This window comes from Panulirus ornatus, chromosome 36 (assembly GCF_036320965.1).
Source record: "Panulirus ornatus isolate Po-2019 chromosome 36, ASM3632096v1, whole genome shotgun sequence".
Classification (NCBI taxonomy): Eukaryota; Metazoa; Arthropoda; class Malacostraca; order Decapoda; family Palinuridae; genus Panulirus; species Panulirus ornatus.
Genome location: NC_092259.1, coordinates 17,440,205 through 17,462,238, shown reverse-complemented (window position 1 = coordinate 17,462,238; position 22,034 = coordinate 17,440,205). Strand labels below are relative to the sequence as shown.

The window sequence follows — 22,034 nt, the reverse complement described above, 5'->3', positions numbered from 1 at the left end:
GCATTAAATTTAATAAGTACCCCAGTGAGATATCCTGTCCAAGTCTGAGTATATTGAGGAAGCTGCGTTAAGACGAGATGTAAATCAAGTGAGAGAAGAGGGAACAGAATTGAAGATGTGGATGAATGCAGTGTTGAGTCGTGAGTGTATGAGTCCACTGGATTATTTGTGGAGGAAAGAAATCGTTGAAGAAAAAAGAGAAAAAGTGTAGGTGACAGGACAGAACCTTGAGGGACACGGCTATTAATTGAGAAAAGGGGGAAAGCTGATAAATCAACAACCACAGAACGGCCAGAGAAGAAGCTAGATATGAAAGAGCAAAGTGAGGGAGGGAAGCCAAAAGAGGAAAGCTTAGAGATGAGACTCCCATGCCACACCCAGTTAAAAGCTTTGTCTATGTCAAGAGCAGCTGCACAGGATTCCCCAAAATCTTTCCGGGGATGATGACCAGACATTAGTAAGATGGGAAAGAATACCACCAGTGGATCTCACCTTACGGAAGCCATACTGGTGATCAGAGAGAAGACTGTGAGGTTCAAGATGTCGGAGGATATGGGAGATGAGATGGGATTCAAAGACTGGAAATGAAAGGGATTAGAACTGTCACCCTTCTTAGGGATGGGATGTACGAACGCATCCTGCAGAGAATGAAAAGTTCTGGTCTTTAAACAGAAACGGAACAGACGAGCAAGCACGAGAGCAAGTTCAGAGTCTCTCTCTCTCTCTCTCTCTCTCTCTCTCTCTCTCTCTCTCTCTCTCTCTCTCTCTCTCTCTCTCTCTCTCTCACTGCTATGGATGGTTAAATTTCTACTGGAAAGTAAGCTCACTAAACCACGCACAGTTCAGGCACAGCTCAGGCACCATCGTCCATACATCTGTCAGCATCTGTGTCGTGTGCATGGGAGGGCTGGTCGAGCCATACACACACCCATACTGCATGAAGCATGAGTCCATCAACCATTCCTTCCCAACCATAAGACTGTGGCTCCTCTCCCGACCATCCACCATCCCTTACGTCCACATGTGGTTACGTCCACATGTCGTTACGTCCACATGTGGTTGCGTTCACATGTGGTAAGTATATAAATGAGTGTAAATGACACAGGAACAGTAACTTGGTAACTTAGTAACACATGAGTATGTGGGTAGGAGTAGTCCTCATGTTGAAGTGTGTGAGGGAGATACACCTGGTTGGGGTCAATATGAGGGAGATACAACCGGCTGGGGTCAATATGAGGGAGATACAACCGGCTGGGGTCAATATGAGGGAGATACACAAACGTTGCTCGAGGTAGTGTGGGGGAGACACCAACCTTGTTGACGATAGTGTGAGGGAGATGCACTCCACGTTGGAGAACTGAATACCCTGACCACTCTCTCCCTCTCTCTCTCTCTCTCTCTCTCTCTCTCTCTCTCTCTCTATATATATATATATATATATATATATATATATATATATATATATATATATATATATATATATATACGTATATATCCAAAAGTCTCTCTTTCGCGCGCCTATCAATTAACACGTAATCCAATAACGCTCTTTGGCCATCTCTCCTACTTACATACGTATACTTATATATATCTCTCTTTTTAAACTAGGTATTCCCAATCACCAGTCCTTTTTCAGCACATAAATCTACAAGCTCTTCACCATTTCCATTTACAGCACTGAACACCCCATGTATACCATGTATACCCCATGGATGTTAATGTGCTGAGAGGTGCAACTGGAGGGATGTCTGATCATTATCTTGTGGAGGCGAAGGTGAAGATTTCTAGAGGTTTTCAGAAAAGAAGAGAGAATGTTGGGGTGAAGAGAGTGGTGAGAGTAAGTGAGCTTGGGAAGGAGACTTGTGTGAGGAAGTACCAGAAGAGACTGAATACAGAATGGAAAAAGGTGAGAACAAAGGATGTAAGGGGAGTGGGAGAGGAATGGGATGTATTTAGGGAAGCAGTGATGGCGTACGCAAAAGATGCTTGTGGCATGAGAAGCGTGGGAGGCGGGCAGATTAGAAAGGGTAGTGAGTGGTGGGATGAAGAAGTAAGATTATTAGTGAAAGAGAAGAGAGAGGCATTTGGGCGATTTTTGCAGGGAAATAGTGCAAATGAGTGGGAGATGTTGCAGCTGGCCTCAGTGGTGCAGCGTTGTGTTACTGACCACAACTCACAACTCACAACTCACCTTGCATGAGGGAATATGAGGGAGGAACATCGACCACATTAGAAAGTAGAGCAAACAGTAGGATATATATGAGGCAGTGTGAGGGGGGTGGGACGGATACACACCCTGCAGGAGGCAGTGTGAGGGGACAACTCACCCTGCAGGAGGCAGTGTGAAGGGACAAACCACCCTGCAGGAGGCAGTGTGAGGGGACAACCCATCCTGTAGGAGGCAGTGTGAGGGGACAACCCATCCTGTAGGAGGCAGTGTAAGGGGACAACCCACCCTGCAGGAGGCAGTGTGAGGGGACAGAAGATGTAGGACATAGTGTGAGGGAGGAGACCGTCTGGGTGGGGACAATGTGAAGGAGGAGACATACTGACCTTGTAGGAGGCGCTCTTCAGGTTGACGGAGCGGCCCTTGGCGGTCAGGGTGCACTTGAGCCTGAGGAAGGCGTGGCGCGGCTCCTGCGGGCCCTTGTTGGTCATCAGTTCCCTCACCTCCTCATGATCACACGGGTGGGTGTAGTCGTACAGCGACTGCCCCATCACGTCCACCTGCAACACACACACGACACATTGTCAGTACATAGCGATCATCTGGCAGTCCCCCCCCCCTTCCCTCCTCCTCTCCAAACCTCAATGTACGACACGAACCCCTCTTAACCCCCTCCCTCCCCCCCCAACCTCTCTACAACCCCTCCCGCACCGTGGACGCTGCCCACAACCATCACGGTGTCATATCTGAAATTATGTACTTCAAATTATCCAAGTAATGAAGTGACCAGCATGTGGCAACGCTGCCTCAGGCAGAGGCAGCGCCCTCTACTGCTTCAGGCGTGGCAACGGCGCCTGCCCACTCCTCCGTCATATCTACCATCCTATCCACCACATGACGTCCAATGTCCATGTCCAAATCAAACTAGTCCTCCCACCTCTCTGCAACCATCACCTGCATCTCCTCCAACAGTTAAGATGAAAGCTGCCTTTCCACCATCTACCCCGCCACCCTCACCTCCTCCCACCACGAGAGATTCCTCGTCCCCTCGGTTGCAGTTCGGCACCGCAACCTCACGTGCAGTCCATGGTCTCAGAGAGTCACCCAGCTCCAGCCATGACCAACCTCACCAGAGAAGCCACCATGACTGTACAGGTAAGGTCTGTCCACTGTGACACGGTGCCTCGGTCTTCATATTTTGCCTCGCTTCAAATTTAGTCCTTAGGACGCAAACGATAATCAACAGACCTTGTAATAATAATAATAATAATAATAATAATAATAATAATAATAATAATAATAATAATAATAATACATTCATCATTGTCATTATTAGTATGATTAATATCTTAGGTTCGGTCTGGAATGTACACAGATCGAGTGTGTCAGTATCCACACATGTTGTGTATGTTAACTATGGCGACAGAAGTACCTAAATGCCCTAATCACAGTCATCTCATTAACGATATATATATATATATATATATATATATATATATATATATATATATATATATATATATATATATATCCCTGGGGATAGGGGATTAAGAATACTTCCCACGTATTCCCTGCGTGTCGTAGAAGGCGACTAAAAGGGGAGGGAGCGGGGGGCTGGAAATCCTCCCCTCTCGTTTTTTTTTTTTTTAATTTTCCAAAAGAAGGAACAGAGAATTGGGCCAGGTGAGGGTATTCCCTCAAAGGCCCAGTCCTCTGTTCTTAACGCTACCTCGCTAACGCGGGAAATGGCGAATAGTTTAAAAGAAAGAGAAAAGATATATATATATATATATATATATATATATATATATATATATATATATATATATATATATATATATATTCCTATGAGTCCACGGGGGAAATGAAACACGAAAAGTTCCCAAGTGCACTTTCGTGTAATAATCACATCATCAGGGGAGACACAAGAGAGAAATATAACAGTCAGTTGATATACATCGAAGAGACGAAACTAGGACGCCATTTGGTAAACGTGTGATTACCAAATGGCGTCCTAGCTTCAAGAGGTGACAGCGGTGGGCGTGATCTATTATATACATATAACCACGGGGGAAATGAAACACGGTAAGTACCCAAGTGCACTTTCGTGTAATGATCACCGTCAGGGGAGATACAAGAATGAGATGGAAGACGTACAACAGTTAGTTGATATACGAGGAAGACAAGAGACGTAACTATGACGTTACTGAAGGTGAACATGTGCGAAGGTCAGGTCATGACCCTGGTGGTGGAGCAGGTCACTACCCGCCACTCCACCACCAGCAGCCAGCCAGCCAGCCAGCCAGGCTGTACCATCTTACACCACGCCTGGCCTGGCTGGCTGGCCGGGCGTGCGTGCGTGCGTGCGTCACACATCCCCGGACATCCCCAGACAGAATCTTGGAATTATAGACAACCACGTTCCCCTAGAGTCAGGGGGGGAGAGAGAGAGAGAGAGAGAGAGAGAGAGAGAGAGAGAGAGAGAGAGAGAGAGAGAGAGAGAGAGAGAGATGCCACTCCCACCCACTCTGGGTTCCGCGCCTCCCCTCACTCCTCCCTCACCCCTCACCCTTCAGCGAGGGCGACCACAGAGGGGAAGGTCATGATGACGACATCACGTGATCATGTGACGAACACGTCCAGTTCAGCAGGCACCCGCACATACCCTCGTGCCTGACCAACCCGCACCTCGCCTTCATTACTCGAAGCTTCAGGAAAAACTGAACGCGTCACCTGGGCCGTCACCTGGGCCGTCACCTGGGCCGTGTCTGGGCCGTCACCTGGGCCGTGTCTGGGCCGTGTCTGGGCCGTCACCTGGGCCGTGTCTGGGCCGTCACCTGGGCCGTGTCTGGGCGAGGTGTTGCACTCAGCGGCATGCCATCATACGGGAGGCCATCCCCTGCCCACACCACCCTCGTACCCCAGCACTCGACGCTCCAACATCAGCAGTGCATCCACGCAAAACACCGACGCATGACATCGACGCATAACATCGACGCATGACATCCACGCATAACGCATGACATCGACGCATAACACCGACGCATGACATCGACGCATAACACCGACGCATGACATCCACGCATAACGCATGACATCGACGCATAACACCGACGCATGACATCGACGCATAACACCGACGCATGACATCCACGCATAACGCATGACATCGACGCATAACACCGACGCATGACATCGACGCATAACATCGACGCATGACATCCACGCATAACGCATGACATCGACGCATAACACCGACGCATGACATCGACGCATAACATCGACGCATGACATCCACGCATAACGCATGACATCGACGCATAACACCGACGCATGACATCGACGCATAACATCGACGCATGACATCCACGCATAACGCATGACATCGACGCATAACACCGACGCATGACATCGACACATAACACCGACGCATAACACCGACGCATGACATCGACGCATAACACCGACGCATGACATCGACGCATAACACCGATGCATAACATCGACGCATAACACCGACGCATACCACCGACGCATAACACCGACGCATAACATCGACACATGACATCGACGCATAACACCGACGCATGACATCGACGCATGACATCGACGCATGACATCGACGCATAACATCGACGCATGACATCGACGCATAACACCGACGCATGACATCGACGCATGACATCGACGCATAACATCGACGCATGACATCGACGCATAACATCGACGCATGACATCGACGCATAACATCGACGCATGACATCGACGCATAACACCGACGCATGACATCGACGCATAACACCGACGCATAACACCGGCGCATGACATCGATGCATGACATAAACGCATAAAATCGAAACATGAAATCGACGCACAACACCGACGCATAACCGACGCATGGCATCGACGCATAACACCAACGCATGACCGACGCATAACATCGACGCATGGCATGGACGCATATCGACGCATGACATTGAAGCATAATGTCGACGCATAACATCGACATATACCATCGATTCATGACATCCACGCGTTACACTGACGCATAGCATCGACGCATAACATCGACGCAAAACTTGACGCATAACATGGACGCACCAGTGACGTGGGCCGCACGAAGGGGTCAGCCAGGCCTTCCGGAGCCTGGAACAGAACCAGATGGTTCAGTGGAGGAAGGTAACACCAGAACACATGTGTGGTGGTGAGTACTGCAGTAACCACTAGGGTCTGGCCGACCACCACACTGACTCGACCTAACCTACCAGGGACGTCCATGTCCGGGATCATGGCCATTAATAACAGACCTGGCCAGAGATTCTCCCAGTCATGTGTACATGTCCGTCTCACTACATAATCTCAAGTGAACATTCGATGTGAATAAACTCATCAGTGAACATTAATTGTGAATAAATGTTTTTCACTACGAACTAGAGGGATAAAAGGATTACGAATTAATTCCTTGGGTCAACCCCACATTTCTCCTTGGTTCGCAGGCTTCGCCCAGGGCCGGACGACGTCATCACAACAGATATAACAACAGATACAAATACCTGGGGACGTTCACCGTTGCAATGTAACCCTTAACAAGCCGCGCGTGCGTGCGTGCGTGTGCTACGTGGAGGGAGTTGTACCACACACCAGCCTAGGCCAGGTACCCGAGCCTACAGGTGAGTGAGTAGTCACACTCCACTGTCCCAGCTGGGTCACAGATGGTTATATCAGGAGGTCATACTTACACCAGGGTTGTGGTCCCCCTTGGTAGCATCACCTAACCTAACCTAACCTAACCTAACCTAACCATCAAATGATAATATCTAGTAACTACTACTACTAACAACTGAGAAGTATATATATATATATATATATATATATATATATATATATATATATATATATATATATATATATATATATATTATATATTATCCCTGGGGATAGGGGAGAAAGAATACTTCCCACGCATTCCTCGCGTGTCGTAGAAGGCGACTAGAGGGGACGGGAGCGGGGGGCTAAAAACCCTCCCCTCCTTGTATTTTAACTTTCTAAAAGGGGAAACAGAAGAAGGAGTCATGCGGGGAGTGCTCATCCTCCTCGAAGGCTCAGATTGGGGTGTCTAAATGTGTGTGGATGTAACCAAGATGAGAAAAAAGGAGAGATAGGTAGTATGTTTGATGAAAGGAACCTGGATGTTTTGGCTCTGAGTGAAACGAAGCTCAAGGGTAAAGGGGAAGAGTGGTTTGGAAATGGGAGTAAAGTCAGGAGTTAGTGAGAGGACAAGAGCAAGGGAAGGAGTAGCACTACTCCTGAAACAGGAGTGGTGGGAGTATGTGATAGAGTGAAAAAAAGTAAACTCTAGATTGATAAGGGTAAAACTGAAAGTTGATGGAGAGAGATGGGTGATTATTGGTGCATATGCACCTGGGAATGAGAAGAAAGATCATGAGAGGCAAGTGTTTTGGGAGCAACTGATGAGTGTGTTAGTGGTTTTGATGCACGAGACCGGGTTATAGTGTTGGGTGATTTGAATGCAAAGGTGAGTAATGTGGCAGTTGAGGGAATAATTGGTATACATGCGGTGTTCAATGTTGTAAATGGAAATGGTGAAGAGCTTGTAGATTTATGTGCTGAAAAAGGACTGGTGATTGGGAATACCTGGTTTAAAAAGAGAGATATACATAAGTATACGTATGTAAGTAGGAGAGATGGCCAGAGAGCGTTATTGGATTATGTGTTAATTGATAGGCGCGCGAAAGAGAGACTTTTGGATGTTAATGTGCTGGGAGGTGCAACTGGAGGGATGTCTGATCATTATCTTGTGGAGGCGAAGGTGAACATTTGTAGAGGTTTTCAGAAAAGAAGAGAGAATGTTGGAGTGAAGAGAGTGGTGAGAGTAAGTGAGCTTGGGAAGGAGACTTGTGCGAGGAAGTACCAGGAGAGACTGAGTACAGAATGGAAAAAGGCGAGAACAAAGGACGTAAGGGGAGTGGAGGAGGAATGGGATGTATTCAGGGAAGCAGTGATGGCTTGCGCAAAAGATGCTTGTGGCATGAGAAGCGTGGGAGGTGGGCAGATTAGAAAGGGCAGTGAGTGGTGGGATGAAGAAGTAAGATTGTTAGTGAAAGAGAAGAGAGAGGCATTTGGATGATTTTTGCAGGGAAATAATGCAAATGAGTGGGATATGTATAAAAGAAAGAGGCAGGAGGTCAAGAGAAAGGTGCAAGAGGTGAAAAAGAGGGCAAATCAGAGTTGGGGTGAGAGAGTATCATTAAATTTTAGAGAGAATAAAAAGATGTTTTGGAAGGAGGTAAATAAAGTGCGTAAGACAAGGGAACAAATGGGAACTTCAGTGAAGGGGGCTAATGGGGAGGTGATAACAAGTAGTGGTGATGTGAGAAGGATATGGAGTGAGTATTTTGAAGGTTTGTTGAATGTGTTTGATGATAGAGTGGCAGATATAGGGGTTGTGGTCGAGGTGGTGTGCAAAGTGAGAGGGTTAGGGAAAATGATTTGGTAAACAGAGAAGAGGTAGTAAAAGCTTTGCGGAAGATGAAAGCCGGCAAGGCAGCGGGTTTGGATGGTATTGCAGTGGAATTTATTAAAAAAGGGGGTGACTGTATTGTTGACTAGTTGGTAAGGTTATTTAATGTATGTATGACTCATGGTGAGGTGCCTGAGGATTGGCGGAATGCTTGCATAGTGCCACTGTACAAAGGCAAAGGGGATAAGAGTGAGTGCTCAAATTACAGAGGTATAAGTTTGTTGAGTATTCCTGGTAAATTATATGGGAGGGTATTGATTGAGAGGGTGAAGGCATGTACAGAGCATCAGATTGGGGAAGAGCAGTGTGGTTTCAAAAGTGGTAGAGGATGTGTGGATCAGGTGTTTCCTTTGAAGAATGTATGTGAGAAATACTTAGAAAAGCAAATGGATTTGTATGTAGCATTTATGGATTTGGAGAAGGCTTATGATAGAGTTGATAGAGATGCTCTGTGGAAAGTATCAAGGGTATATGATGTGGGAGGCAAGTTGTTAGAAGCAGTGAAAAGTTTTTATCGAGGAAGAGAGGAAAGTGATTGGTTCTCAGTGAATGTAGGTTTGCGGCAGGGGTGTGTGATGTCTCCATGGTTGTTTAATTTGTTTATGGATGGGGTTGTTAGGGAGGTGAATGCAAGAGTTTTGGAAAGAGGGGCAAGTATGCAGTCTGTTGTGGATGAGAGAGCTTGGGAAGTGAGTCAGTTGTTGATCGCTGATGAGACAGCGCTGGTGGCTGATTCATGTGAGAAACTGCAGAAGCTGGAGACTGAGTTTGGTAAAGTGTGTGAAAGAGGAAAGCTGAGCGTAAATGTGAATAAGAGTAAGGTTATTAGGTACAGTAGGGTTGAGGTACACGGCCTGCCCAACACGACGTACCCACACGGCCTACCCAGCACCCACACAGCCTGCCCAGCACCACGTACCCACACGGCCTACCCAACACCACGTACCCACACGGCCTACCCAGCACCCACACAGCCTGCCCAGCACCACGTACCCACACGGCCTACCCAACATCACGTACCCACACGGCCTACCCAGCACCCACACAGCCTGCCCAGCACCACGTACCCACACGGTCTACCCAACACCACGTACCCACACGTCCTGCCCAGCACCACATACCCACACGTCCTGCCCAGCACCACGGGCCCACACACGACCCACGCTAGTAACCCACACACGACCCACGCTTGTGACCCGCACACGACCCTCGCTTGTGACCTACACACGACCCAGGGTACAAGCGTGAGGCATGAGGAAACCGTCGCTGCCATGAAAACACATTTAACCAGCGACCGAGTGTGAGGACAACTGCAGCAGCAGCAGCCAGGAAAACAGAAACACACACAACTCCGCTGTTACAACACCTTACGTTAGGTTAGGTTAGGTTAGGTTAAGTTAGGTTAGGTTAGGTTAGGTTAGCTAGGTTAGGTTAGGTTAGGTTAGGTTAAGTTAGGTTAGGTTAGGTTAGGTTAGGTTAGGTTAGGTTAAGTTAGGTTAGGTTAGGTTAGTTTAGGTTAGGTTAGGTTAAGTTAGGTTAGGTTAGGTTAGGTTAAGTTAAGTTAAGTTAAGTTAAGTTAGGTTAGGTTAGGTTAGGTTAGGTTAGGTTAGGTTAGGTTAGCTTAGGTTAAGTTAGGTTAGGTTAGGTTGGGTTAGGTTAGGTTAGGTTAGAGTAGTTTAGGTTAGGTTAGGTTAGGTTAGGTTAAGTTAAGTTAAGTTAAGTTAAGTTAGGTTAGGTTAGGTTAGGTTAGGTTAGGTTAGAGTAGTTTAGGTTAGGTTAGGTTAGGTTAGGTTAGGTTAGGTGAGGTGAGGTGAGGTGAGGTTAGGTTAGGTTTAGTTAGGTGAATTAGGTTAGGTTAGGTTAGGTTAGGTTAGGTTAGGTAGAAGAGTGTGCACAGGTGAGGTGGGGATGACTCTTATCTCTGTATGTCTTCAAGGTTCACCTCAAGGATAAACTCGAGGCTGAAATGGTCCAGATAAAAACCTGCTTTGGATGATGCCCCCCCCCCCACATTCCTCTCTCAACACTGTGGACAGAACACGTCGTGGAGTGTGTGCTGGGCCTCACCTCTCACCACTACCTCACCTCCCACTATCTCACACATCAAACATAACAACACCTTAACTCGCGCGACTCATCGTTCTTCTTTTTTCTCCACATCAAGGACGAGTCTTAACTGAAGTGTAAAAGTTTATGAAGGAAAAAGATGAGACAAGAGAAAGTATTTACGAACTTTGGAAGTATCAAACTTGTCTTTTGAAATGTGTCAGGTCACAGCAAATGGGAAAGCCATGAGAGGGTTGAGAGTTCCAAAGCTTCGACATGTAGGGAAAGAAGCAGGTATCAAAACGGCCTAACCATGAGTTGCTGATGGCCACACAGTAATCGTGTGAAGCAGCAGCTTGCCAAGTATCGCGTGGTCTAGCTAGTGGTGGGGGCACGCAAGAAGCCAGTTCTCGGGAGCAAAAACCAAAGTAATACCATAGTATAGAAGAAGGAAAGTGAACCACCATTGTGGCGTTGGGCAAGGGGGTCAAGTTTGGTAGTTAGCCTGGGACAGTTTATAAGTCGGACTGCTTTCAACTCAACTGTGTTGGGTAAGGATGCAGAGCTAGAACCATCCCAGATGTGAGAGCAGTACTCCATACAAGGACGACTCAATCCCTTGTATGATCGGAGCAACTGTTCACAAGTTATCACCTGCAGACAGGTACCCCAGGTTAGCTGAGGCAAGTACTTGGCTCCTTCCTGACGTGACAGTTAGCCTGTCCGTCTGTTGTTAAGTGACTTGAACAAGTATTTCCTCTCACACACTCACTCGCAAACTATCGCCGTAAGTACTCGTAACTATCCGTCGGTAAGTAAGCACTCGTTCGTAAGTACTTGTCGGTAAGTAAGCACTCGTCGGTAAGTACTCGCAAATACTCGTCGGTAAGTACTCGAAAGTAAGCACACGTCGGTAAGTACTAATCGTAAGTAAGTACTAGTGGTGGGTAAGTACTGCCTGCCCACACCATCGTGCTGGGCTGCCACATCACAACAGCTCTGCTGCGCCTGCTTCCATCACTTTTCTCCCTCACTTTCTCCCCGCACCCCCCACCACCCCTCCTCTCCCCACGCCTCCCTCCCCTCCCCTCCCCTCCCCACGCCTGGTGATGTGGGGGGGGGGGAGGGTGCGTACTGGAGGCTAGGAGGATGGGGTGAGGGAAGGGAGCTGGTTGGCCACGCCCACCTGTTGATCGGTCATGCACCAGCTCCTGACGGTACAGTCATGCACCAGCTCCTGACGGTACAGTCATGCACCAGCTCCTGACGGTACAGTCATGCACCAGCTCCTGACGGTACAGTCATGCACCAGCTCCTGACGGTACAGTCATGCACCAGCTCCTGACGGTACAGTCATGCACCAGCTCCTGACGGTACAGTCATATACCAGCTCCTGACGGTACAGTCATGCACCAGCGGCTGACGGTACAGTCATGCACCACCGGCTGACGGTACATTCATGCACCAGCTGCTGACGGTACAGTCATGCACCAGCGGCTGACGGTACAGTCATGCACCAGCGGCTGACGGTACAGTCATGCACCAGCTGCTGACGGTACAGTCATGCACCAGCGGCTGACGGTACAGTCATGCACCAGCTCCTGACGGTACAGTCATGCACCAGCGGCTGACGGTAAAGTCATGGGACAGCCTCGTCAGCTGTGGTGTGTTGGGCAGTAACCACACGTCTCCTGCTAACAACACTTGAAACACTGGTAACACCAGCAACACCTGCAACACTTGCAACACTTGTAACACATGCAAAACTTGCAACAATTATAACACTTGCAACATTTGCAACACTTGTCACTGTTGCTACATTTGCAACACTTGCAACACCTACAACACTCATAACACCTGCAACACTTGCAATAACACCATCAGCAAGACCTTAGTGTAGGCCAAATCATGCAACAAGTGGGAGTGTTTACACCGTCAAATGCAAGTCATGTAAACATATTGATGTAGGCCAGACGAGCAAGACTGTAACGGAGAGATGTTACTGGCATGGTCACACGTTACGTACGTATGACCACAACAATGTGATCACTAGGCATTGTCATGAAAATGATCACCTCATCATACATCATGAAAATGATCACTTCATCATACATCATGAAAATGATCACTTCATCATACATCATGAAAATGATCACTTCATCATACATCATGAAAATGATCACTTCATCATACATCATGAAAATGATCACTTCATCATACATCATGAAAATGATCACTTCATCATACATCATGAAAATGATCATACATCATGAAAATGATCACTTCATCATACATCATGAAAATGATCACTTCATCATACATCATGAAAATGATCATACATCATGAAAATGATCACTTCATCATACATCATGAAAATGATCATACATCATGAAAATGATCATTTCATCATACATCATGAAAATGATCACTTCATCATACATCATGAAAATGATCACTTCATCATACATCATGAAAATGATCATACATCATGAAAATGATCATTTCATCATACATCATGAAAATGATCACTTCATCATTCATCATGAAAATGATCATACATCATAAAAATGATCACTTCATACATCTTGAAAATGATCACTTCATCATACATCATGAAAATGATCACTTCATCATTCATCGTGAAAATGATCACTTCATCATACATCATGAAAATGATCACTTCATCATACATCATGAAAATGATCACTTCATCATACATCATGAAAATGATCACTTCATCATACATCATGAAAATGATCACTTCATCATACATCATGAAAATGATCACTTCATCATACATCATGAAAATGATCACTTCATCATTCATCGTGAAAATGATCACTTCATCATACATCATGAAAATGATCACTTCATCATTCATCGTGAAAATGATCACTTCATCATACATCATGAAAATGATCACTTCATCATTCATCGTGAAAATGATCATACATCATAAAAATGATCACTTCATACATCATGAAAATGATCACTTCACACATCATGAAAATGATCACTTCATACATCATGAAAATGATCACTTTATACATCATGAAAATGATCAGTTCATACATCATGAAAATCCCGTTATTCCATTCCCCTCTGCTGATTATGCCACACGTAACGTCATTGAATCTGTCTTAACTGCTAATACTAAGAACTATAATTTATCCCAAGGCAATTTCAAAGCCCATCCTATCATTAACCAAATCATTATGAGAGAATTGATAAAACATGAACAACATAAAAATTGTTGTTCATAACACACCCAGCTGCCCAGGTCAACCCCCGCCACCTGACCCCCCTATATCACTCTACCTTACGACCAGACAGCAGACAATGCTGGGCCTAGAACGATTGGTGTTGGACGGCGGGAACCAAGTGTGATGTTGGGGTTTGAATCACTTTGTTAAGTACTGATGATGAGGTGGATTGTCTCCACCAAACATGTCCTGCTACATACACACACAGATTACATGATCAATATAATATGAAATCCTACTGTGGGATTTTACTTTCCTTTTATATATATATATATATATATATATATATATATATATATATATATATATATATATATATATATATATATATATATATATATATATATATAAAATATATATATATATATATATATATATATATATATATATATATATATATATATATATATATATATATATATGCAGAAAATCAGTCCACTGGACTTCGCTTGAGCGAGGTGACAGCGCGAGTAATAAGTCAGCTTCGGCGAGGCTGTCTCACTGGCAGAGGAGCCTCCACAACGAACTTCTCGCCCCAAAGGAGTCCACGTTTCCTTGCTACTGGAAGCAGCGCAGCCTCGGACTGCAGGAGCCTTTAAGAATCCAGACCCCCCACATCTAGAGTTAAGACAAATTCTTAAAGAAATGAAAGAGAGGATTCAGCATTGGCTGGAAGAAAACGTGGCATGGTGACCAATATTCCACTGACAGATGTGCTAAATGTGCACACCTGTCCTCACCCCCTACCCCCATGGTCCACACCTGTCCTCACCCCCTACCCCCATGGTCCACACCTGTCCTCACCCCCTACCCCCATGGTCCACACCTGTCCTCACCCCCTACCCCCATGGTCCACACCTGTCCTCACCCCTACCCCCATGGTCCACACCTGTCCTCACCCCCTCCACCCATGGTCCACACCTGTCCTCACCCCCTACCCCCATGGTCCATACATGGCAGCCTACCATACTGTTCCATGGACACCTCACCCCCCCCCCCCCCCCCGACACACCAGTAGGTCAACAACCCTCCAGGGTCATTACCATCCTCGACCCTTGACGAGGTCAACACTTCCTGACCCAACTTTCCTCCGCTTCCCTGATGACATATTGTCGTGGGGCTCAAACCACTGCTCGCTCCACCAGCGGCTATCAGCCCAGCCACAACCCCAAGGCTCATAACATCACAACTATAATCATAACACCACAACTATAATCATAACATCACACGTACAATAATAACATCACAACTACAATCATAACAGCACAACTACAATCATAAAATCACAACCACAATCATAACATCACACTTTCGATCATTACATCACAACTACAATCACAACATCACAACTACAATCATAACATCACACTTACAATCACAACATCACACTTACAATCACAACATCACACTTACAATCACAACATCAGACGTACAACTTCCAGAGGGCTGGATCATCATGCATGAGGCTGGGCTGGGCGTGTCGGGGGAGGCGCCCCGCCCACACAGCAGCACGACCCACCTCCAGCCTGGCCACGCTGGCCGGAACTCCTCCATGGTGACACTGAGGACCAAATACGTACACACCATGACTGGCACACACACACACACACACACACACACACACACACAAGTACACGGTGATGACACACACACGCACATCACATGCCCCGCGGCCGCCAGCCAACATAACAATGACTGTGTTAAAGATCACTAGAATACCAATGATGAAAACATATTCCTAAAATGGTTACTTTTAAGAACATTTTTCATAGAACACATGTTTGAACTTATCATATATAGTGGTTCTAACAATCTTATATGGTTGTGAGGCGTGGGTTATGCGGAGGAAGGTGGATGTGTTGTAAATGAGATGTTTGAGGACAATATGTGGTGTGAGGTGGTTTGATCGAGTAAGTAACGTAAGGGTAAGAGAGATGTGTGGAAATAAAAAGAGTGTGGTTGAGAGAGCAGAAGAGGGTGTTTTGAAATGGTTTGGTCACATGGAGAGAATGAGTGAGGAAAGATTGACCAAAGGATATATGTGTCAGAGGTGGAGGGAACGAGGAGAAGTGGGAGACCAAATTGGAGGTGGAAAGGTGGAGTGAAAAAGATTTTGAGCGATCGGGGCGTGAACATGCAGGAGGGTGAAAGGCGTGCAAGGAATAGAGTGAACTGGAACGATGTGGTATACCGGGGTCGACGTGCTGTCAATGGATTGAACTAGGGCATGTGAAGCGTCTGGGGTAAATCATAGAAAGTTTTGTCGGGCCTGGGTGTGGATAGGGAGCTGTGGTTTCGGTGCATTACACATGACAGCTAGAGACTGAGTGTGAATGAATGGGGCCTTTGTTGTCTTTTCCTAGCGCTACCTCGCACACATGGGGGGAGGGGGTTGTTATTTCATGTGTGGCGAGGTGGCGATGGAAATGAATAAGGGCAGACAGTATGAATTATGTTCATGTGTATATATGTATATATATGTATATGTCTGTATACGTTAAGATGTATAGGTATGTATATTTGCGTGAGTGGACGTGTATGTACATACATGTGCATGTGGGTAGGTTGGGCAGTTCTTTCGTCTGTTTCTTTGCGCTACCTCGCTAACGCGGGAGACAGCGACAAAGCAAAATAAATAAATAAATAAATAAATGATTCATGGTGAGGTGCCTGAGGATTGGCGGAATGCGTGCATAGTGCCATTGTACAAAGGCAAAGGGGATAAAGGTGAGTGTTCAAATTACAGAGGTATAAGTTTGTTGAGTATTCCTGGGAAATTATATGGGAGGGTATTGATTGAGAGGGTGAAGGCATGTACAGAGCATCAGATTGGGGAAGAACAGTGTGGTTTCAGAAGTGGTAGAGGATGTGTGGATTAGGTGTTTGCTTTGAAGAATGTATGTGAGAAATACTTGGAAAAGCAAATGGATTTGTATGTAGCATTTATGGATCTGAAGAAGGCATATGATAGAGTTGATAGAGATGCTCTGTGGAAGGTATTAAGAATATATGGTGTGGGAGGCAAGTTGTTAGAAGCAGTGAAAAGTTTTTATCGAGGATGTAAGGCATGTGTACGTGTAGGAAGAGAGGAAAGTGATTGGTTCTCAGTGAATGTAGGTTTGCGGCAGGGGTGCGTGATGTCTCCATGGTTGTTTAATTTAATTATGGATGGGATTGTTAGGGAGGTGAATGCAAGAGTTTTGGATAGATAGAAGGGCAAGTATGCAGTCTGTTGTGGATGAGAAGGCTTGGGAAGTGAGTCAGTTGTGGTTTGCTGATGATGCAGCGCTGGTGGCTGATTCATGTGAGAAACTGCAAAAGTTGGTGACTGAGTTTGGTAAAGTTGTGAAAGAAGAAAGTTAAGAGTAAATGTGAATAAGAGCAAGGTTATTAGGTACCGTAGGGTTGAGGGACAAGTTAAATGGGAGGTAAGTTTGAATGGAGAAAAACTGGAGGAAGTGAAGTGTTTTAAATATCTGGGAGTGGTTTTGGCAGCGGATGGAACCATGGAAATGGAAGTGAGTCACAGGGTGGGGGAGGGGGCGAAGGTTCTGGGAGCGTTGAAGAATGTGTGGAAGTCGAGAACATTTTCTGGGAAAGCAAAAATGGGTATGTTTGAAGGAATAGTGGTTCCAACAATGTTGTATGGTTGCGAGGCGTGGGCTATGGATAGAGTTGTGCGCAGGAGGGTGGATGTGCTGGAAATGAGATGTTTGAGGACAATAAGTGGTGTGAGGTGGTTTGATCGAGTAAGTAATGTAAGGGTAAGAGAGATGCATTATCGTACATCCTCGGATGCGCTACTATCAGCAGCAGGGAAACTATGAAAGTCCTGTGGGGCGAGATGATACACTGATGATCACAACCTTGCCCAAATGACCTTCCTCACCTGCGGCGTAAACCACAAGCAGGCGGAGTCCGGTAACGCCAGGCGTTGTTTACAACACCCTGTAAACAACATATCCATCTTCCACCTCCCACTACAACATCGTCCACCTCGCACTACAACATCGTCCACCTCGCACTACAACATCTTCCAACTCGCACTACATCTTCCACCTCGCACTACATCTTCCACCTCCCACTACAACATCGTCCACCTCGCACTACATCTTCCACCTCCCACTACAACATCGTCCACCTCGCACGACAACATCGTCCACCTCCCACTACAACATCGTCCACCTCCCACTACAACATCGTCCACCTCCCACTACAACATCGTCCACCTCCCACTACAACATCGTCCACCTCGCACTACAACATCGTCCACCTAGCACTACAACATCGTCCACCTAGCACTACAACATCGTCCACCTCCCACTACAACATCGTCCACCTCCAACTACAACATCGTCCACCTCGCACGACAACATCGTCCACCCAGCACGACAACATCGTCCACCTCCCACTACAACATCGTCCACCTCCCACTACAACATCGTCCACCTCCCACTACAACATCGTCCACCTCCCACTACAATATCGTCCACCTTACACTACAACATTTTCTTTTTCCACGTGAACGGTAACGAAGACTTGCTAACCACCTCCTCCAACATACCTCGTACCCAAGCCTCACTAACCACTACACACACCCCGTCTTGTACGGCGTTACGACACTTGACAACGACGGTACGACCCTGGACGACGGCGGTACGACCCTGGACCACGAAGGTACAACACTTGAGCACGACGGTACGACCCTGGACCACGACGGTACGACCCTGGACCACGAAGGTACGACACTTGAGCACGACGGTACAACCCTGGAGCACGACGGTACGATCCTGATGCACGACGGTACGACCCTGGAGCACGACGGTACGACCCTTGACCACGACGGTACGGCCCTGGGCCACGAAGGTACGACACGAGCACGACGGTACGACACTTGAGCTCGACGGTACGACACTTGAGCACGAAGGTACGACCCTGGAACACGACGGTACGATCCTGGTGCTCGACGTAACGACCCAGGAGCACAACGGTATGACCCTGGACCACGAAGGTACGACACGAGCACGACGGTACGACACGAGCACGACGGTACGACCCTGGAGCACGACGGTACGATCCTGGTGCACGACGGTACGACCCTGGAGCACGAAGGTACGACCCTTGACCACGACGACGGTACGACCCTGGAGCACGAAGGTACGACCCTTGACCACGACGGTACGGCCCTGGAGCACGACGGCACGAGCCCTGGAGCACGACGGTACGGCCCTTGACCACGACGGTACGAGCCCTGAAGCACGTCGGTACGGCCCTGGATTACGACGGTGCGGCCCTGTAGCACGACGGTACGGCCCTGGAGCACGACGGTACGGCCCTGGAGCACGACGGCACGAGCCCTGGAGCACGACGGTACGGCCCCTGACCACGATGGTACGACACTTGACCACGACGGTACGAGCCCTGTAGCACGACGGTACGGCCCTGGAGCACGACGGTACGAGCCATTAGCCCTTAACCTTAACTGTGACCCGTAACGATCCGGCCAGAAGTAACGCCCTCATACCCAAGGCTCGCCATGCCGTGCTCAAGGGTCGTACCCTCGTGCTCAAGCGTCGTACTGTCGTGGTCAAGGGTCGTACCCTCGTGCTCAAGCGTCGTACTGTCGTGGTCAAGGGTCGTACCCTCGTGCTCAAGCGTCGTACTGTCGTGGTCAAGGGTCGTACCCTCGTGCTCAAGGGCCGTACCCTCGTGCTCAAGCGTCGTACTGTCGTGGTCAAGGGTCGTACCCTCGTGCTCAAGCGTCGTACTGTCGTGGTCAAGGGTCGTACCCTCGTGCTCAAGCGTCGTACCATCGTGGTCAAGCGTCGTACTGTCGTGGTCAAGGGTCGTACCCTCGTGGTCAAGCGTCGTACTGTCGTGGTCAAGGGTCGTACCCTCGTGCTCAAGGGTCGTACCCTCGTGCTCAAGCGTCGTACTGTCGTGGTCAAGGGTCGTACCCTCGTGCTCAAGCGTCGTACCATCGTGCTCAAGCGTCGTACCCTCGTGGTCAAGGGTCGTACCATCGTGGTCAAGGGTCGTACCCTCGTGCTCAAGCGTCGTACCATCGTGCTCAAGCGTCGTACCATCGTGGTCAAGCGTCGTACCGTTGTGGTCAAGCGTCGTACCATCGTGGTCAAGCGTCGTACCATCGTGGTCAAGCGTCGTACCGTTGTGGTCAAGCGTCGTACCATCGTGGTCAAGGGTCGTACCCTCGTGCTCAAGCGTCGTACCATCGTGGTCAAGGGTCGTACCATCGTGGTCAAGGGTCGTACCATCGTGGTCAAGGGTCGTACCATCGTGGTCAAGGGTCGTACCATCGTGGTCAAGGGTCGTACCATCGTGGTCAAGCGTCGTACCGTTGTGGTCAAGCGTCGTACCATCGTGGTCAAGCGTCGTACCATCGTGGTCAAGGGTCGTACCATCGTGGTCAAGGGTCGTACCATCGTGGTCAAGCGTCGTACCGTTGTGGTCAAGCGTCGTACCATCGTGGTCAAGCGTCGTACCATCGTGGTCAAGCGTCGTACCATCGTGGTCAAGGGTCGTACCATCGTGGTCAAGGGTCGTACCGTTGTGGTCAAGCGTCGTACCATCGTGGTCAAGCGTCGTACCATCGTGGTCAAGCGTCGTACCGTTGTGGTCAAGCGTCGTACCATCGTGGTCAAGGGTCGTACCCTCGTGCTCAGGCGTCGTACCATCGTGGTCAAGGGTCGTACCCTCGTGCTCAAGCGTCGTACCATCGTGGTCAAGGGTCGTACCCTCGTGCTCAAGCGTCGTACCATCGTGGTCAAGGGTCGTACCCTCGTGCTCAAGCGTCGTACCATCGTGGTCAAGGGTCGTACCATCGTGGTCAAGGGTCGTACCATCGTGGTCAAGCGTCGTACCATCGTGGTCAAGGGTCGTACCCTCGTGCTCAAGCGTCGTACCATCGTGGTCAAGGGTCGTACCATCGTGGTCAAGGGTCGTACCCTCGTGCTCAAGCGTCGTACCATCGTGGTCAAGGGTCGTACCATCGTGGTCAAGGGTCGTACCATCGTGGTCAAGCGTCGTACCATCGTGGTCAAGGGTCGTACCATCGTGGTCAAGGGTCGTACCATCGTGGTCAAGGGTCGTACCATCGTGGTCAAGCGTCGTACCATCGTGCTCAAGCGTCGTACCATCGTGGTCAAGGGTCGTACCATCGTGGTCAAGGGTCGTACCATCGTGGTCAAGCGTCGTACCGTTGTGGTCAAGGGTCGTACCATCGTGGTCAAGGGTCGTACCATCGTGGTCAAGGGTCGTACCATCGTGGTCAAGCGTCGTACCATCGTGGTCAAGCGTCGTACCATCGTGCTCAAGCGTCGTACCATCGTGGTCAAGGGTCGTACCATCGTGGTCAAGGGTCGTACCATCGTGGTCAAGCGTCGTACCATCGTGGTCAAGGGTCGTACCATCGTGGTCAAGGGTCGTACCATCGTGGTCAAGCGTCGTACCATCGTGGTCAAGCGTCGTACCGTTGTGGTCAAGGGTCGTACCATCGTGGTCAAGGGTCGTACCCTCGTGCTCAAGCGTCGTACCATCGTGGTCAAGGGTCGTACCATCGTGGTCAAGGGTCGTACCCTCGTGCTCAAGCGTCGTACCATCGTGGTCAAGGGTCGTACCCTCGTGCTCAAGCGTCGTACCATCGTGGTCAAGGGTCGTACCATCGTGGTCAAGGGTCGTACCATCGTAGTCAAGCGTCGTACCATCGTGGTCAAGGGTCGTACCCTCGTGCTCAAGCGTCGTACCATCGTGGTCAAGGGTCGTACCATCGTGGTCAAGGGTCGTACCATCGTGGTCAAGGGTCGTACCATCGTGGTCAAGGGTCGTACTCAAGAAATCAACATCAATTGAATGCAAAGGCTTAAGAGACACTATTGAAGAAGGTGGGAGGTTAGCCAACGCTGATGTGGACGAAAGAGGAGAGAGATGAAGGAAGGAAGGAAGGAAGGAAGAGGTCGTGAGAATGAGTTATTGAAGGAAGGAAGGAAGGAAGGAAGAC

The 22,034-nt window shown here is 48.2% G+C and overlaps 1 protein-coding gene across 8 annotated transcripts in view; it reads right to left on the bottom strand.

Moving 5' to 3' along the window:
* LOC139760418 (uncharacterized) overlaps positions 1-22,034 on the bottom strand; it is an 857,321-nt gene that overhangs the window by 391,954 nt on the left and 443,333 nt on the right. For all 8 annotated transcript variants that reach the window (XM_071683590.1, XM_071683591.1, XM_071683595.1 and 5 more), the window contains one exon: positions 2,554-2,727. In XM_071683590.1, coding sequence (XP_071539691.1) covers positions 2,554-2,727 — 174 coding nt within the window. The remainder of the gene's footprint in view (positions 1-2,553; positions 2,728-22,034) is intronic.